This window comes from Podarcis erhardii (genome assembly GCF_964252035.2).
Source record: "Podarcis erhardii genome assembly, chromosome: 1".
Classification (NCBI taxonomy): Eukaryota; Metazoa; Chordata; class Lepidosauria; order Squamata; family Lacertidae; genus Podarcis; species Podarcis erhardii.
This window is the reverse complement of record NC_138497.1, coordinates 86790067-86806225: the sequence shown is the minus strand read 5'-3', so window position 1 is coordinate 86806225 and position 16159 is coordinate 86790067. Positions and strand designations below refer to the sequence as shown.

Genomic DNA, 16159 nt, shown 5'->3' with positions numbered 1-16159 from the left:
TCCAGGTTGTGTTCTGCTGTAATTTCATTTAAAAGCCAAGGACATAGAAGCTGCTAGAGACTAGCCTGCAAGGTCCTGGAAGCTACTGCCGACAGGTGGTGCTATGTTCCAGATTGTGTGCCAGCAAATCCCAAGTGTTGCAATTTGGAAAAACGTTTGTAAATGGAGCACATCTGCAGCTCATTGGACACCTCGCTGGCATACCTTGCTAGCGTTAGAGGCCATTTCTGTTTCAAAATTAAAAGCATTTTCTGTTTAATGTCAAAGACTGAAAGCAAAGATTTGGAATATAGATAAGTGGGGGTGGGGGTGGATGGAGGGGGTGGATTAATGTAATGATTTGTGGTTCTATTATGGGATGAAAACCACTGATGTAACCTCTGGATGCCCTGCACACCTCTTTGTTTCCAACATTGGAACAGCAGGGGTTCTGTACCACGTTCTGTACCATGAACACAACTATGGATCCTATATTATGTGTTGGGTATACCACACAGTGGTTGGGATTTTCTGAGTTTTCTCTGAACTACTTGCCCATTCTCATGTTGCCACCCTCTGGATTTCCCACAGAAGGGTCCAGGGTCCAGGGTGCAGGGTCCAGGTCAGTTCATATGGGGAGAAGTGGTCTTTGAGATACTGGGGTCTGAGCAGCTGTACTACTTCAACTAAAGGTGGGTGGGGGGAAGCTTCCTGAAATAAGAAAATGAAGACAACAGGAAGCAGACAGAATTAGAACCATACTCATTAATAAAACAGTTTAGTTTCTACATACAGGGTACTGTGGTGTTCATTTTCAAACATGGTAAACCATTAAAAATGGTACCCCACCTGCATTCTGAGGTGGTTCAGTCCACTTTCCCACCTCTGAGGCTGCTGCTTGATTCTGCTGTGGGTGTAGATGTGCAGAACCTGGTAGCCATGGGGCGTGGGTAGGTGGTAACAGAAAAATCTCTCAAAAAGCAGAAAATAGCCCATCCCTGTTTGTGTGCTGGAGCCTCAGCCTGAGATTCTACTCTTTGCCTTGGAGATTCCAAAGAGTCAGACTTTATGTGATGTGAAAGATGTGGGATCTCTCTCCCTCTCTCTGTTTAAACAAATTCACAGCAGCTGGTTGAGCAGTTAAAAAGGAGAAAAACACACACATTGTTACAATATCGACCCCCAATCTCTGCTGAGCAGTAGGTAGCAAGATTCCAGGGAATCAAGGTGTGGAGGAGTCTGTTCTGTTTTTAACAAATATGGTTTATTCTACACATATTTACACCGGAAGCATTCAATGGAGGGAGTGCAGAGTTTAGAGCGTTTGCATCTCAAGAGGGGTTTGTTCCCTACAGCAATGCAGCATTGGAGCCTAAGGATCCTGCAAACCATTCCCATGCCTCTGTCCCAGCCTGCCAGAATGGTTCTCTTTCAGCCTCTGCATGGAGTTCTACCTATTTCCTGCTTCCCCTTGCCCTTGCCAACCAACTGCTCCCCTTCTCCCTGTTTTTCCAAGCCTAGTTTTAAAAGGTGACAATTTTCCTGTGTGACACCATGCTCATGTTACCCTGGCAACCTCCCCCTCAGTTACCTGTGTCTTTTGTAGATGGCTTAATGGCAGGACCACCATCTCCCTCTGTTGGTCACAAAAACAAGCTCAGCCTGTCAGCTCTGATTAAACCCCAGCATCCAATAATCTAGAGGGGGAAATCTGCCACCCAGGGATATGGGGGACCCCTGCTCCCTCACTAGCTCCTAACAATACATTTTCTCCTCATGCAGTTTTTCTAAAGAAAATTTCCCTCACCGCACCCCTGCCACCTGGTATAGCACCTGTATGTTTCCCTGATTGGAGCAAATAGCAGCTGGGTGTGCAGCTGCCTGTGTCACTACTTTCATTGAAAAAGATTGCAGGCAGGGAAGATTACACGCCACTCTCCCATCATAGTCAACACTCTGATTTGAACCACCATCTCCCCTGCAGCTTTTATTAAAAGGAAGGTTCTGTTTCTGGATGCCCCAGAAGACATCTAATGCTCTGAAACTTGAAATTGGAACCCAGCAACCCTAATGGAGGGTGACAATGGGGCGGCAGTGTTGAAATTCATGATGACACGTAGCAGGTGGATTGTGCAGATGTTTCCTAGAGAAATTGGCAAGGGAGTAGCACCATCTTCTCCGGCTGTTATACAGAAGCACCCACTCTAGGAAGCTTTGCTTCGGTCCTCATGGCTAGCATCGTCTTGGAAGTACTTCTGTTGCCTGCCAGTGCCTTTCAGGCATGAGTGGGGAAAATAAGAATTATGGATATAATAGTTCATAATTATGGATATCATAATTATGCAAGATCAGCAACATGGGCCAAGGGCATCCTTCTCTTTCTTCCTCCTCCATCCCATGTGTGGTTAATTTTATAATCTCCCAAGTGAAAAATACAAAGAGATGACATCATAATTGGCTGGAGCATCCCATTGGCTGCTGCTGTTAATCAGCAACGGAATTGGATGCTAGGCTGCTGCAGAGTTCCTTGCCCTGTCCCTTCCTATCTGGCAGCAACTGGGCCTGTGCAGGTGTGAACGGACACCTGCAAGACCTTAGAACTGTGCCCACCATGCAGCCAGGACAGTTCATCCTTTCACAATAAGGTAGGCCTGGTCATGTTGCGAATGGGGTGGGGATTTACAGCTGGTAGGTCACTGTGAGAAGAAGGAAACTGGTAGTGGAGCGGTGACGCTGTCCTTAAACAAAGAATGTTCTTTTACACTTGCCAAGAGCGGAGGTCTTTCCATTCTTCTGGGGCCCTTGATACTGTTCCTTTGCAAAGACAACTCACATGGGGCTATGAGGTTCTCATGCAGCCTGGCAGTTTTTTTTTTTCTGTTTCAGCTTACATAGTGAGTTGTACCAGTTAGAACCACACATACATCTCTAAATTCTAGAACTGGGGTGGAGAACCTGTGTGGCACTTCAGATACTGTATGCCTTCAACTCCCATCATCCCTAACTGTTTGACCATGCTGATGACAGCTGATAGCCCTGGAGTCCAGCAACTAAAGGGCTCCAGGTTCCCCCTTCCCTGCTCCAGGTTAAACTTTTCACAGTGTCTGCCACTTATAGTTCATGGCAATGGCATTTTCTGAAACAGGTGATAATTACACTAACGGGAATAGATCAACCAGCTTTCACACAGGAGCAAAACCTCTGGGAACATAGGAAACTGCCTTTTACTGAGTCAGACCAATAGTCCATCTAGCTCCCTGTTGTGTACACTGACTGGCAGCAACACAGCAGGGTTTCAGAAAGCGGACATTCTCAGGCCTACCTGAAGATGCCTGGGATTGAACTTTCCACGTGAAAAGCACAGGCTGTACCACTGAGCTGTGGCCCTTCCCTACATAGCTACTGGCATTTTACTACACATTTAAGTCTATGGAGGTAAGGCTACCAAGATAACACAAACTAAGGGGGGGAAGGCGAGACAAACTAGAGTTGAACAGCTAAAAACTCTAAAGCTTGTAGTTTTGCTACTATCTTCAGCTTATATAAAGGCAGTATGGCTTTATATGAGTCAAGGAAAATGACAAAAATGTATAAAAGTACTTAGCTCTCCTTCCTCCACAACTGCCTTTTCTTTGTGATTTGGGAGATGCTAATGTACATCCCGCTGGTATACGTTCTCTTCCATGTGCCGTAGGGTCAACTGTCCACACCACTGCCTTTTGCTACTCCGCATGGGGTTACCCAGCCGGGTGGATGGCCATGACCACCTCTAACCTCAGTTGAGAACCCAAAGACATTGGTTGACACCCAGAGACAATAATCAACACCTGGCTGCTTTTTCTGTGTTTGCATCCTGCTCACTGGTTCTGCTGGAAACATCAATCCACCATGGTCGAGTACTATGAAGCTCTGGGTCTCCCCCAGAATGCTTCCTTGGATGACATTAAAAAAGCGTAAGTGCCTCTTCCCCATGTCCACCCCGTTACCATCTTCCATGTTCTTAAGAGAGATGTTGCCCTCTCAGGCATTCAGCCAATATGGGGTCTGGAGGGTAGTTATTAAATTACCATTCATCTCTTGCTATACTTTTGGTGTCAAGGAAGGAAGAGATGGTTGGGCTCTAGCACAATAGGAGCCGGTTATTTATTTTATTCTAGAGATCAGGCATCTGTTTAGGCATAGCCTAGGGGAGGCTGCAACATTTAACTGATTAATCAGCTAGATCAAATCAGCAGCAGCAGCAACAAAAATGATCGATGAAAAGGATGCCCTGCTAAATCAAGCAGCAGTCCCCACCCCCCAAAAATAGATTTTTTTAAAAAAACACAACTAAAAAAACCAAGCTGTAAATTTCAACCTCCATGAAAGAAAGATTCTGCTTCCTGCATTGCAAATCCTTTACTGAGCAGGAGGCTGGACTGGATGACCAGATTCCATTGCTCTGGGATTCTCTTACACAAAGGATAATGGGCCTTTTCTAAAAGGATGCCTACTGCAATGTTCACCTACCTCACCTGAATAGGATGAGGGTTCCTTTAATTAGGCAATAGCACTAGTATCCTGGTTCTATCTCTCACCATGAAAATTTGATACAAGGCTCACTAGGGTTTAGACTCAGAACCTATTCCAATGTCAGGTCTCAAACTTTATGCCAGGGTTCAGTTCCTGGCACACCTCAGTCCTCCAAAACCTTGCCACCACTCTTCATCCCATCCCAGCCAGAATTTTCTACATGAAGCAGCTGCTTCACTCTGCTGAATTCTTTAGCCCAAACATGCATTTGGAAACCATGCTTCTTAATAAATTACCACAAGAAAGAATAATACCACTGAATATTCATATTTTGCTACCCTTGTACTACAGAATCTACTGCTGGACTGTTATATTAGTAGGTTGCCTCACTGTCTGATAATCGGGCTGGTTCCCTGACTCCTCTTGTATGAGAGGCTTGCTGAGGGCAGGTTTTTGGTTTTTTTTTAGTGTGTCTGTATTTGTTGTACAATGGTACCTCAGGTTAAGTACTTAATTCGTTCCAGAGGTCCGTTCTTAACCTGAAACTGTTCTTAACCTGAAGCACCACTTTAGCTAATGGGGCCTCCCGCTGCCGCCACACCACCAGAGCACGATTTCTGTTCTCATCCTGAAGCAAAGTTCTTAACCTGAGGTAATATTTCTGGGTTAGCAGAGTCTGTAACCTGAAGCGTATGTAACCTGAAGTGTATGTAACCCAAGGTACCACTGTATATATAATAAAATTCCGTCAAACAGCACATAATTTTTTCAGGATCCTCCAAGCATTTGCCAACATATAATTTATGAGGGTTTCCCACCCTAGCTAACACAAGACCCTTAAGGTTTTCCATTTGGGGGGCAATTAAGTTCTGGCAGCCACCAAGATCCGTGTCAAGAGTTCCTGAGAGTTGAACTCTTTAAGCTGATCGTCCCACGGAATCTGTGGTGATGTTGGAATGGGATAGCTGACTTTTTTGTCATTTCTTGACACATCAGAATTTGAATACCTGTAGGAAGTCTTAGCATAGGTGTGAAAAGGTGTCTCTTTCTCCACAACAATTCTGAGATGGTTGAAGATTGTGATGTCATGTGGGCAATTCGCCCTGGTGTGTGGTGCCATCTATACAGGAGTTTCATAGAATATTCCCTCACATAAGCTGAGACAGACCGGTATGGTTTGGATGGCCATAGTGCATGCCATGAAGTAATGAGAAGCTTGCTGAGGGAAAGTCGGAGTCTTTTTTGCATCTGGAAGAAATGGAGACTAGGGATAGGAGTCTGCTCCCTTCCTCGCCCTGGTGTCATGAAAAATATGGCTAACCATACACAAATCTGTAGTTGTAGAAATGGTCACAGGGATACTGACTTTTATCATCCATTGTGTTTTCTGGGGGACCATAAAGATACAGGAAGAAAGCTCTAAAGTGGCACCCAGATAAAAACACAGAAAACAAGCAATTTGCAGAACAGAGATTCAAGGAGATTTCAGAAGCCTATCAAGTACTTTCAGACAGTAAGTATTCAACCTCTCACCAACCCTCTCTCATCACTACCTCTTGTGCAGCACTTCTCCTCCTCCTGATCAGAGCTTTACCAGTCGCATGTTTCCTATGCAAGTATGTGGTAGAGCAAAGAGTGGGATTTTGCTTAAAACAAGAAATCCAAGCAAATTCATTTGATGACTTGGATGCCAAAATGGGAAAGCAAAACCACTTGGCACACTGCTGCACCTACTGGGGACTAAGTGTAGCAATTTATGGGGGCTCCCTCCCCGAGCTTTCCTCACAAAAACCTGCTCTTTAGCACTCAGTTGGAGCAAACGTCATTGAGCTTTAAAGAGTGGATTCAGAGCAAAAAAAAAAAAAAAAAGAAGGAGGGTGCTCAGACACGGAGCTTTAAAGCATGGACCGTGCCTGGAAAGAGTGGAGGAAAGATAAGTGTAGATAAGCCCTCAGTGCATCATTTAAAAGAGAGACCTGGAAGAAAAGGACACAAAAAGGCTCAAAAGATGTGCAAACTGTACCAAAGGTTTGCAGTGTATTCTGGCACCTGTTACATGCAAAATGCTAACATAGACAGGCAGACCCGAATACTACAGGCCTTTCCTCACTCATTATCCTTGGCACATTCATATAGGCCCTTAATGCTACCTTATACAATGTACAGACACCCCCCCAAAGGACTTAGTGTGATTTCATGCATTGGGCTGCCCCCATGCTGTGGTGGCCGTTGTTTCCCCCTTACCTGTGAAGGGTGTGTGCGTGAAGTGGCCTTCAGAGCTTTCAGAAATTGTATGTTAGCAGTGTGCCCCCCCCTTCTTTATTGGTCTCTCTTAGAGACTGAACACACTGCTGGTTGAAAATGTCTTCTCTGCAGTAAAAGGTTGATTGTAACTAATTCCACCATTTAATCTGACTCTGATAGTATCTCTTGTTCATTTCAAGGAAGCTGGTATTTTCCACCTGTACCTTAAAGTGTCAATAATTCACCAAGGACCTGATTGCTGCATTGAATATCCTCAGTTGAGGCTAAAATCCTCTGGGCTCAGGTGGTGGTTGGTTATCACACGCTCTATAGCCTGGTGACCCTGTTCAATACACCATTACCTAGTGGCATAATCTATTTTGCCATGGTTAATCTGTCCTGGCTATTTTGTGGCAAAGATGCATTTTCAAGTTTCAAACTATATGCTATCGTGGGAAGAACCCTGGCAGAAGCAGGGCTCCTCCAAGTGGACTATTTATTGAGCATCCATCCAGATTTGCTTGCACAAAGCTTACACAGTTGTTAGACTAAAGACAGTGTCTGGTCTTTATTGAGCATTTGTTCCAATTTGTTTATGGGACAGTTATATGAGAATTCTGCCCATTCATCACCTGTCCATTCATCCTTTGTTCATCTCATGCTTTTCAATGCAATTCCCCATCACTTTCCTAACTGCAAAAAGTCCTGGTTTTTCTCAAGTGGATTTGTTGTGCTGGTAGAACGATAGAGCCCTTTCATCTTTTATAATCACACAAACCTAAAGGTCTCATATATGCTTGAATACCTCCTGTGAAATGCTGACAGCCTAGATGCGCCTACAGTGGTTTCCGCTTCCAGGTGATGCACCTGTTATTCAAGATCCAGCATGGCATGCCAGACTGCTGTTAGAAGCCACTGTCTCTGAGATCGGATGGTGGGTTGGTTGACTTCTTATTCTTTCTCCCTTTCAGAGAACAAACGTGACATCTATGACCGTTGGGGTAAGGATGGGCTACTGGGAAGAGGTAAGTGAGAGACAGTCCAGGAAAAATCTTCTCCATCACAGAAGATGACTCAAGCAACATATTTAACCTAGTTCCATGGTTCTTTCCTTTGTAAAAGATATTGTGTGTTGGTAACTGTGAAAGCTGTGAGAATGTTTTGGTTTTATATTTTTTAAAAAGCACTATTGTTTTTAATGTTGTTTGCTGCCCTGGGCACCTTTGGGAGGAAGAGTGGGATGAAAATGGTATAAACTTATTTACTCACTTTAAAGCAACCTGGGATAGATTGCGTCTGAGGAGAGATTACTGTAAGGTTCTTGTTCCTTTCTCCTCATGGCAAAAAGAAGTTTGTATTATGTGTGTGTGTGATTTTGAGCTGGTAAATAACAGAAGAGGAAAGGGCAAAGTAGCCTCTCTCACTCCAAGTGCTGTTCGTCCCAGATTGCTTTGGGTTAAGGAAGAAAAAAATGGAGGAAATGGTCACACAACTCCACTCAACATGTACACCTGGTATTCTTGTAAAGAGAAAATTAAACTATCAGTGCGGTAAGAACTTGCTGCGGGGTGAGGGTGAAAGATCTCTACACAGTCTCATTTGGGGTGGACATTGGTCAGTCACAGGGCAATTAAAAGCTACCACTTATATTTGGCCCCAGGATTAACAGAGTGATATCCAGAATGTGCAATGTGTAAAGAATAGATAAGGCATTTTTACCCAAACATTTGCCGTTTTAGTACTGGGGACAAATGTCAAATAATGTCAGTGGAAGTTTTGTTCCTTTAGTTTCTGAATTGGAATTTAGATGACCATGAGCAAATCTTTACAGAGTAGTACTAGATTCAGCTTTGAATATGTTTGTCTCTGGTTCCACCCAGAACATTGGGTCTATTCAGAAGCCCAGTGCTTACATACCTGGGGCACAATTTCGGAATCCTATTGGTTTCAGTAGGAGAACAAAGCATGTGATTCATTCTCTCCCATTGAAATTAGCATTGGCTGGATTGCACCCTTACTTTGTGTTTCTATAAATCAGGGGTGGGTAACCTGTAGCCCTTGGTTAGACTCCAGTTACCATTGCCCCTAGCAAATATGGTCTGGGATTATGGGAGTTGTAGTTCAGCAACATCTGAAGGGACACAAGTTCGCCACCCCAACATTCAATTATACTGTCCTGACTGTACTTGCTCATGGTGAGCTCATCTGCTGAGGTTCAAAGGGGGCTGTATACAGCAATGCCCTATAACAATCTTCATCCTTCTGGGCTTTTGCAATCTGGTTCCCGGACATCTAGCTATGGGGAAAGGAATTTCTATTTTGACAACTTCCAGGTCCTGTGTCCCACATCCCATCACCTCATCAAATATCCAGAATACCTGGCTTTGACATATCTTTCCTTTTAACTTTTTCAGGTAGACCTGGGGCATCATCTAGGACCAACATGAGCCCTGATTATATGTTCCACTTCCGCAGTGCCCATGATGTCTTCAGGGACTTCTTTGGAGGGCGGGACCCTTTCTTTGGTAAGTGCTGATTCCTCTCAGGGGCCTGGAAGGTACCTAAAAGTCAGTTGGTCTAACTCCCTGCCTGTCAACTCACATAATCTCTCTGGCCTACAACCTGCCACAAGGAAAGAAGGAGTGCTATATAAGAGGTGTTTCTGGAGAAATAGTTTCAGGTGACTCGAGACACACATGGTAGAACCAGGCAAAATAAAAATCTCACTCCAAGTAACCAGCTGTCAAGACTGGAGACAGAGGCAGGTCATCACTAAAATAATCAGATGTCTGTTTTCAGTGAAGTCGACTCTTTATTCAAGGAAATGAACATACACTTGGCCTAGTGGCCTCAGCAACACCAGTGGGTCTTGTCCCTATGCAGCAGTTACCAGGATGGAAGGTTTACCCTTTCTATGGCTCTTCCTCTCCTGGATGTTTCCCAAGCCATCTCAAACTGCCTGATGGGAAAACTACTCCAAAAGCCAGGCCCAGGAGAGCTGAAGGTCCACTGAAGTATCTACTGTGTTCCTACCTGTGTATCTCTTGGCTCTCATCTCAAGTACTTGAGGCCTGATGTTGCCATCTTGATTTTCAGGAGATGCAATGCCATTTGGTGCATGTGCTGGTGGAGGAAATGGGTTCTGCTTCTTCTCTTCATCAACGAATTTCGTCAACGGCAAACAGATCACAACCAAAAGGTGAGGGTGGGCCAGTGGAGAGCCATGACTGAACCATTGCAGCTTTCACTCACTAAGTCATATGGTTTTCTTAGGGTGACCAGTTTCCTCACTAGAACTGTTACTGTGCCTTGAACAGCAACTTGACAGGTATCCATGTGTCAGTCTCTTCTTGAAGGTTCTTGAATAGGACAAATAAAACGCTGGCAAGCATTGGCACTCAGGGAAGAGAACAAGAAGATCTATTGTGGGTTGTGGCAGGAGGAGGAGAAGGGGCAAGCCATAGCAAGGGCAGGTGTCAGGGTAGATATCATTGGGCTACCACCAAGGCCCACATCCCTTCTGGGGGCCCATTGCCCAGTCTCTGGAGCCACTGAGGCCTGCTCGTCTTCCTTGCTATTGCGGCCTGTTCACTAGCCCCTCTAAAAGTATGTTGTGACAGGAGCAAGGAGATGGAACAGCAGCTTCCTCTTGACCATGGTTTCCCATACTTGGGTCTCCAGCTGTTTTTAGACTACAATCCCCACCACTGTTCCTGCTAGCTAGAGATGATGGGAGTTATAGTTAAAAAACAACTGGAGAGCCAAGTTTCGGAAACTCTGCTGTGGACAAATGAGCAGGGTGGGCCCAGAGAGGAGAAGTAAGTGGGCAACAGTGCCTTGGTGAGGCGAGGGGCTCACTGAGGGCCCCTTGCCCAAGGGGTCACCAGAACCTGGAGCCAGCACTCATTACAGACTTATGGGCTGTATAAACCCAGTCTGTGAATTAGGAGAGTGCAGAATTCAAATCTGACTTTTCACTGTTGTAATTCTTCCTTTTGACCATCATTACCATATTAATTATGTGCATTGTTTCTTTTTTTAAAAAAAAATACTATGCAACTGCTTGTTTTTAGAGTGAGAGATATATTTAACAACTTCTGAGAGGTAATGATATGAATATTAATTAACTACCCAGGTTCAGATTTGATTTCTGTTCTTGAAGACAGGATGTTTATGGTGTGGGTGGGTGTGGGTGGGTGTATGACATACAAACACACAAAAAATGTACCTGTTTCCTTTTAATACATAATTCTTGTACAACCCATTTAGCCATACATTCAGATCTTTTTATTTTAGAGCTGTGTTACATACATTGAAATTGATTTTAATATAAAAGAATAATAATTAAAAAGGTACATAAAATATAGTATAAACTTATAAATTACACTTATAAAAGATAACAGCATTTATTGGCATTTTACTTCTAGGCCGCATCTGGGAAAAGTAACCACATATGTAGCCAGGTTTTTAGTCACACAAAACTTTCTTAGATGTGAAAGGAGCTGACTCTCCCACCAAGGTTTACTTCTTCCTACAACCAGTTGTCAGCTTATAGGGCAGGGATGGAGAATCAGTGGCCCGCCAGATGTTGTTAGACTCCATCCTCATCAGCCCCAGCCAACATGGCCAATGGTTATTGCTGGTGGTTGCAGTTCAGCATCATCTGGAGGGTACCATTTCTCATCCCTGGTTTGGGAGGCCAGTTGGATTTGATTAACCCAGAAGGAGTTTGGCTTTCTTCTCTGCTGGCAGAGTAACTTATTCAGCATTTCTCTCCTTCCCAGGATTGTTGAGGATGGACAGGAGCGAGTAGAAGTTGAAGAAGATGGAGAGCTTAAATCTGTTCTTGTTAATGGTAAGGTTCAGAAGTAGAGAATGGGACTTTTTAAGAAAGCCTCAGGTCCCGTGTGGGGCAGATGTATCTGTGGGTGCCCCAGTGCTCACAGCCACCATGTTATGGAAAGTAGATTTAAGCTATGCAGAGAGACACAACAAAAAATTCCTTCCAGTAGCACCTTAAAGACCAACTAAGTTAGTTCTAGGTATGAGCTTTCGTGTGCATGCACACTTCTTCAGATACACTGAAACAGAAGTCACCAGACCCTTCTATATAGTGAGAAGGTGGGGAGGGGTATTACTCAGAAGGGTGGTGGGAATGGGTGATTGGCAGATAGCTGTGATGAGCCTGTGCTACTGGAAGGAATTTTTTGTTTTGACTATGGCAGACCAACACGGCTACCTATCTGTAACCAGAGAGACACAGACACTGAGAAACTGGAACATGTCCAGAGGAGGGCAGCCAAAATGGTCAAAGGCCTGGAAACGATGCCTTATGAGGAACGGCTAAGGGAGCTGGGCATGTTTAGCCTGGAGAAGAGGAGGTTAAGGGGTGATATGATAGCCATGTTCAAATATATAAAAGGATGTCACATAGAGGAGGGAGAAAGGTTGTTTTCTGCTGCTCCAGAGAAGCAGACACGGAGCAATGGTTCCAAACTACAAGAAAAAAGATTCCACCTAAACATTAGGAGGAACTTCCTGACAGTGAGAGCTGTTCGACAGTGGAATTTGCTGCCAAGGAGTGGGGTGGAGTCTCCTTCTTTGGAGGTCTTTAAGCAGAGGCTTGACAACCATATGTCAGGAGTGCTCTGATGGTGTTTCCTGCTTGGCAGGGGGTTGGACTCGATGGCCCTTGTGGTCTCTTCCAACTCTATGATTCTATGATTCTATTCTAAGATAGTCTTGCAGTTTCATGGATGTGATGTCCGATCCTACTGACCTTGTTTGGCACTGATATATCTAACCCAGTGGTTTTCAACCAGTGTGCTGTGGCACTCTGGGGTGCCTTGGATGATGGTCAGGGGTGCCACAGGCAACACTGGCCTCTGTCCCTCTTTCCTTCCCTTCCTCCTCTGATGCTCTCTCGCATCTCTGCCTGCCAAAGGCTTCCACAGCTGTTTATTGCAGCAGCCCTGGGCAGTGGCGAAGCTACTACTGGGAGCGGAGTACATCTGGGGCTGTGGCTGGCGTGCATCCCAGGGGGTGTGACGCGTGTCCTGGGGGTGTGGCGTGCCACCCGTGGGGGGCATGGCGCCCGTCAGGGGGGTGCATGGCATGGGGTGCGCCTCCTGGGGTTTGCACGGTGAATGGTGCACGTCCCAGGGGTGCGCGGTAAGTGGCGAGCGCCCTGGGGGGGCGCCGGCTGCGATGTCACCCCCCGGGTGGCACCCAGGGCGGACCACCCCCCCGCTCGCCTTCATCTGCCAGTGGTCCTGGGTATTGGCTCTGCAGGCAAATGGTGCCTCTGGGGGGCACCTCCCTTTGGGATGGGGTGCAACTCAAGAGACCAGGGACAGCAGCAGCAGCAGCAGCTGCCCAGAGGACAGGAGAGGAGAGGAGACTGGGGAACACTCAGTGTAGTTGGTTAAGAGAGCCGTGGACTCAAAAAGGTTGAAAACCTCTGGTCTAACCTGTCTTGCCCTTTCTTGCAGGTGTGCCCACTGAGAGAGCATCCATTAGAGAAGCTGGGGGGCATCATGGTGAGCCCAACAGATACAGGTCCGCACCTCAGTTCGGCTACCATGATGACTCCGATTCTGAACCCATCTATGAGGTGCGCACCATCAGGCATGCGTTCCCCAACCAAAGGAATAAAGGCTACAGAGCAGGAAATATGTCCCCTGCAGAAGACACAGATAGCGAGTCTCATGATGAGTTCCAGACTGAGGATGACGATGAATCCCATATCCCTGAGTTCTAGCAGCATGATGCACATGAATTAAATCCCATATATTGGTGGCAAGTCGGGAGGAACTTGTTGCCACGTGTGCCTGATACAAACACACTGAAGACACTGATAAGAAGAAGTAGGTGCAAAATGGACCCTGGGTGGAGCTAGGCAGCTGCTGAGTGGGGAGAGGCTGGCTGCCAAGAAACATGTCATGACAACAAGGAGGGATGGGCAGAAGGAAGAGGGGGGCAATGCAGTAGTGAATGCAACCCCTCAGGCAGAGAAAAAAACAGTCCTATGCCGAAGGGAATAGCTTCACTCTCACAAGTCACCAATCGACTCCACTATGGTTGAAGAAGACTCAGGCAGAAACATGTCCTCTAAGTCTACTTGCTTACCAGTATAGTGAGAACTGAAAATTATGGGATCCATTAGGACGGAGGTTAGCAAAGGGCAATGGGCTGTTTAATAAAGGTTGGGAACAGTGATGTTTGTTTCCATTTTCTTTTCTGATCAGCCATGGAGGAGATACTTGTGTTCCTCAAGACGAAAGAATGCATTATGGTCAGGATTTCTCTGGCTCTGGGGCCTACAGCCTTGTGGTGGGGGCTGCCTCAGAGATGTGATGCATTTTCATTCACAGATGTAATTCTTTAAATGGCAAAGCTGAAGACATTCAAGAAGAGGCCACACTAGGTCACCTTCCAAGCAAACCTCTTTCTGGCAGTTTTTAGCTGTCCAACTTCCTTCAGCTTTGACGATGTCTGGGCAATTGCAGCATGCATCCAGAGTCATTATCCGTGGCAATAAAGAGAACAATAATTTAGGACACAAAGAAACACTGGTCTCTGTAGAGGGTGTTTACTATGGTCCACAAAAATGTGTAGAGAAAGAGTGGCTAACCTGTGGGCTTCTATATGATATTGGACTCCAACAGCCCCAGCCAGCATGGCCCATGGGTCAAGGATAGGAATGGGAAGAAATTGGATTTAGTTCTCATTTAAAGCCAAATTTATCAATTTTACACTTTCTGAAACAATATCAGAAACAAAACACAACCACCCTTCAAAATTTGCTCATATCAAAATTGAGTGATTCACTTCTCCCACCAAACATTGTTTACAAAAATGCATATATTAGATAAAAAGTGTGCATGAAAAAGAATATATTAGGGAAAATAACATGCAGAAATGCATTGTACTGGGAGAAACTGCATACAAAAATGTGTTCATTGAAATTTAAAAATCCTGAATTTTTATGAGGATTTTCAAAAGTTAAAATTAAAGATTGCTGCAGAAATGTGCAAAACCAAATTTAAGATTGGAAAAAAGGAGAAACTGAAAAAAAAATTGACAGATCCATCCATCCATAATCAAGGATGATTGAGGTTGGAGTTCAAGAGTGTTTGGAGGGGCTGAGTTTGGTCCTTGTGGCTCCCTTCTGGAATTCCTGGTTTAGCAGGATCACCTGTATCTTAAGGAAATGGATTAGTATCAGAGCGGAAATAGCTCGTTTGTTAGGAACACTCCTGTCTTGAGTGTCAGTTGTTCAGTTTGGGGGGCTGCGCAGAAAGCGGGGTTTGCGGCACACCACTTTGATACCAGTGTAGAGTCTATAGGACGTGGTTGGGTTTTGGGGTGTCCTTGTGGCCCCCGGATTTTGGTACTGGTTTGGAGTTGATTGGACAAGGTTGGATTTTTTGGCATCCACTTGTGACCCCAATTTGCTTTGTCAGTTACGGTACTTGTTTGGGGGTGGCAGCACAAAATGTGGGGCTCGCAGAACAAAACAGCACAAAACTTTGGCATCAGTTTGAGGGCATCTGGAATTTTGGGGTCACATGTTAATGAAGCTCTCTCAAACCACTGTTGGAGGTTACGGTGAAATATGAGTCACCTCCTAGCTAGCAACTCCATTACAATCAGCAGAGCTACTGTGTTTTAAGGTCGTTGTGCAACTGTCATAGGTACCTATCAGCACCAGTGACATCATGGATTACAAGGGACACACTTCCCACCTCTGTGTCCAGGTAGTTTGAGGCATTTTTAGTGGGGGTTGTCTTTTTTTTTTTAAAGACTATTTTAGGCTAGATCAGAGTGGTCTAACCTCTCAGACTAAATGGGCTGCAAGAGTGATACAGAACCTGGGGGCCAAACAGTGAATTAAAATTCCATATCATAAAGTGTTCACAATATAGTTAATATTATCTTAATATGCACTATTAATGAATTTAATTAAATATATCTATTTAAATATAAACTTAATATATTTAATTAAATACACAATATTATTCACAACATGAATTTATTAAACAGATTTAATACACAAACACATGTATGCACTTTCACTAACAACGCAGACATCTGAGCTAGAGAATTCTTTGCAAATTGATTGATGTCTGCTGTGGTTGGTTTTTGACATCTGCAGGCACCTCTCAAGTGAATTGTCTGCCAAGTTGCTTTGAGTTTTGGAATTTAATGAAGTTTATGTTTGAAAATGCTTGAAGCTAAGCCCCATCACATTTCTGAATCACTATTTTGGTGAATCAACCAAATGAATCAACCAATGAATGCTGCTTCTCGCCATCTTTGCCATGGCATCTTGCTACTTGGAACTGGTCCATGGATAGACAGCAAACAGAGTTATTGACAAATTAATTACAGGCTTAAGTGTGGAGACTACACCATTTCATTT

General features: G+C 44.8%; 1 protein-coding gene across 1 annotated transcript; it reads left to right on the top strand.

Moving 5' to 3' along the window:
- Positions 1–2462: 2462 nt before the first annotated feature.
- LOC309345956 (dnaJ homolog subfamily B member 6-like) lies at positions 2463–13953 on the top strand. The gene is made up of 8 exons (XM_081869478.1): positions 2463–2624; positions 3674–3932; positions 5895–6004; positions 7707–7760; positions 9150–9260; positions 9832–9934; positions 11520–11590; positions 13227–13953. The coding sequence occupies exons 2-8, from the start codon at positions 3868–3870 to the stop codon at positions 13493–13495; spliced, it is 783 nt and encodes a 260-aa protein (XP_081725604.1). The 5' UTR covers positions 2463–2624; positions 3674–3867; the 3' UTR covers positions 13496–13953.
- Positions 13954–16159: the final 2206 nt, after the last annotated feature.

What these genes read in the sequence shown, in the direction of transcription:
- LOC309345956 (XM_081869478.1), top strand. Translation starts at nt 3,868, where the DNA reads ATGGTCGAGTACTATGAAGCTCTGGGTCTCCCCCAGAATGCTTCCTTG. An exon ending in TTGGATGACATTAAAAAAGC is followed by an intron (nt 3,933 to 5,894) that starts GTAAGTGCCTCT and finishes GGGACCATAAAG; the next exon opens with ATACAGGAAGAAAGCTCTAA. An exon ending in AGGGCGGGACCCTTTCTTTG is followed by an intron (nt 9,261 to 9,831) that starts GTAAGTGCTGAT and finishes CTTGATTTTCAG; the next exon opens with GAGATGCAATGCCATTTGGT.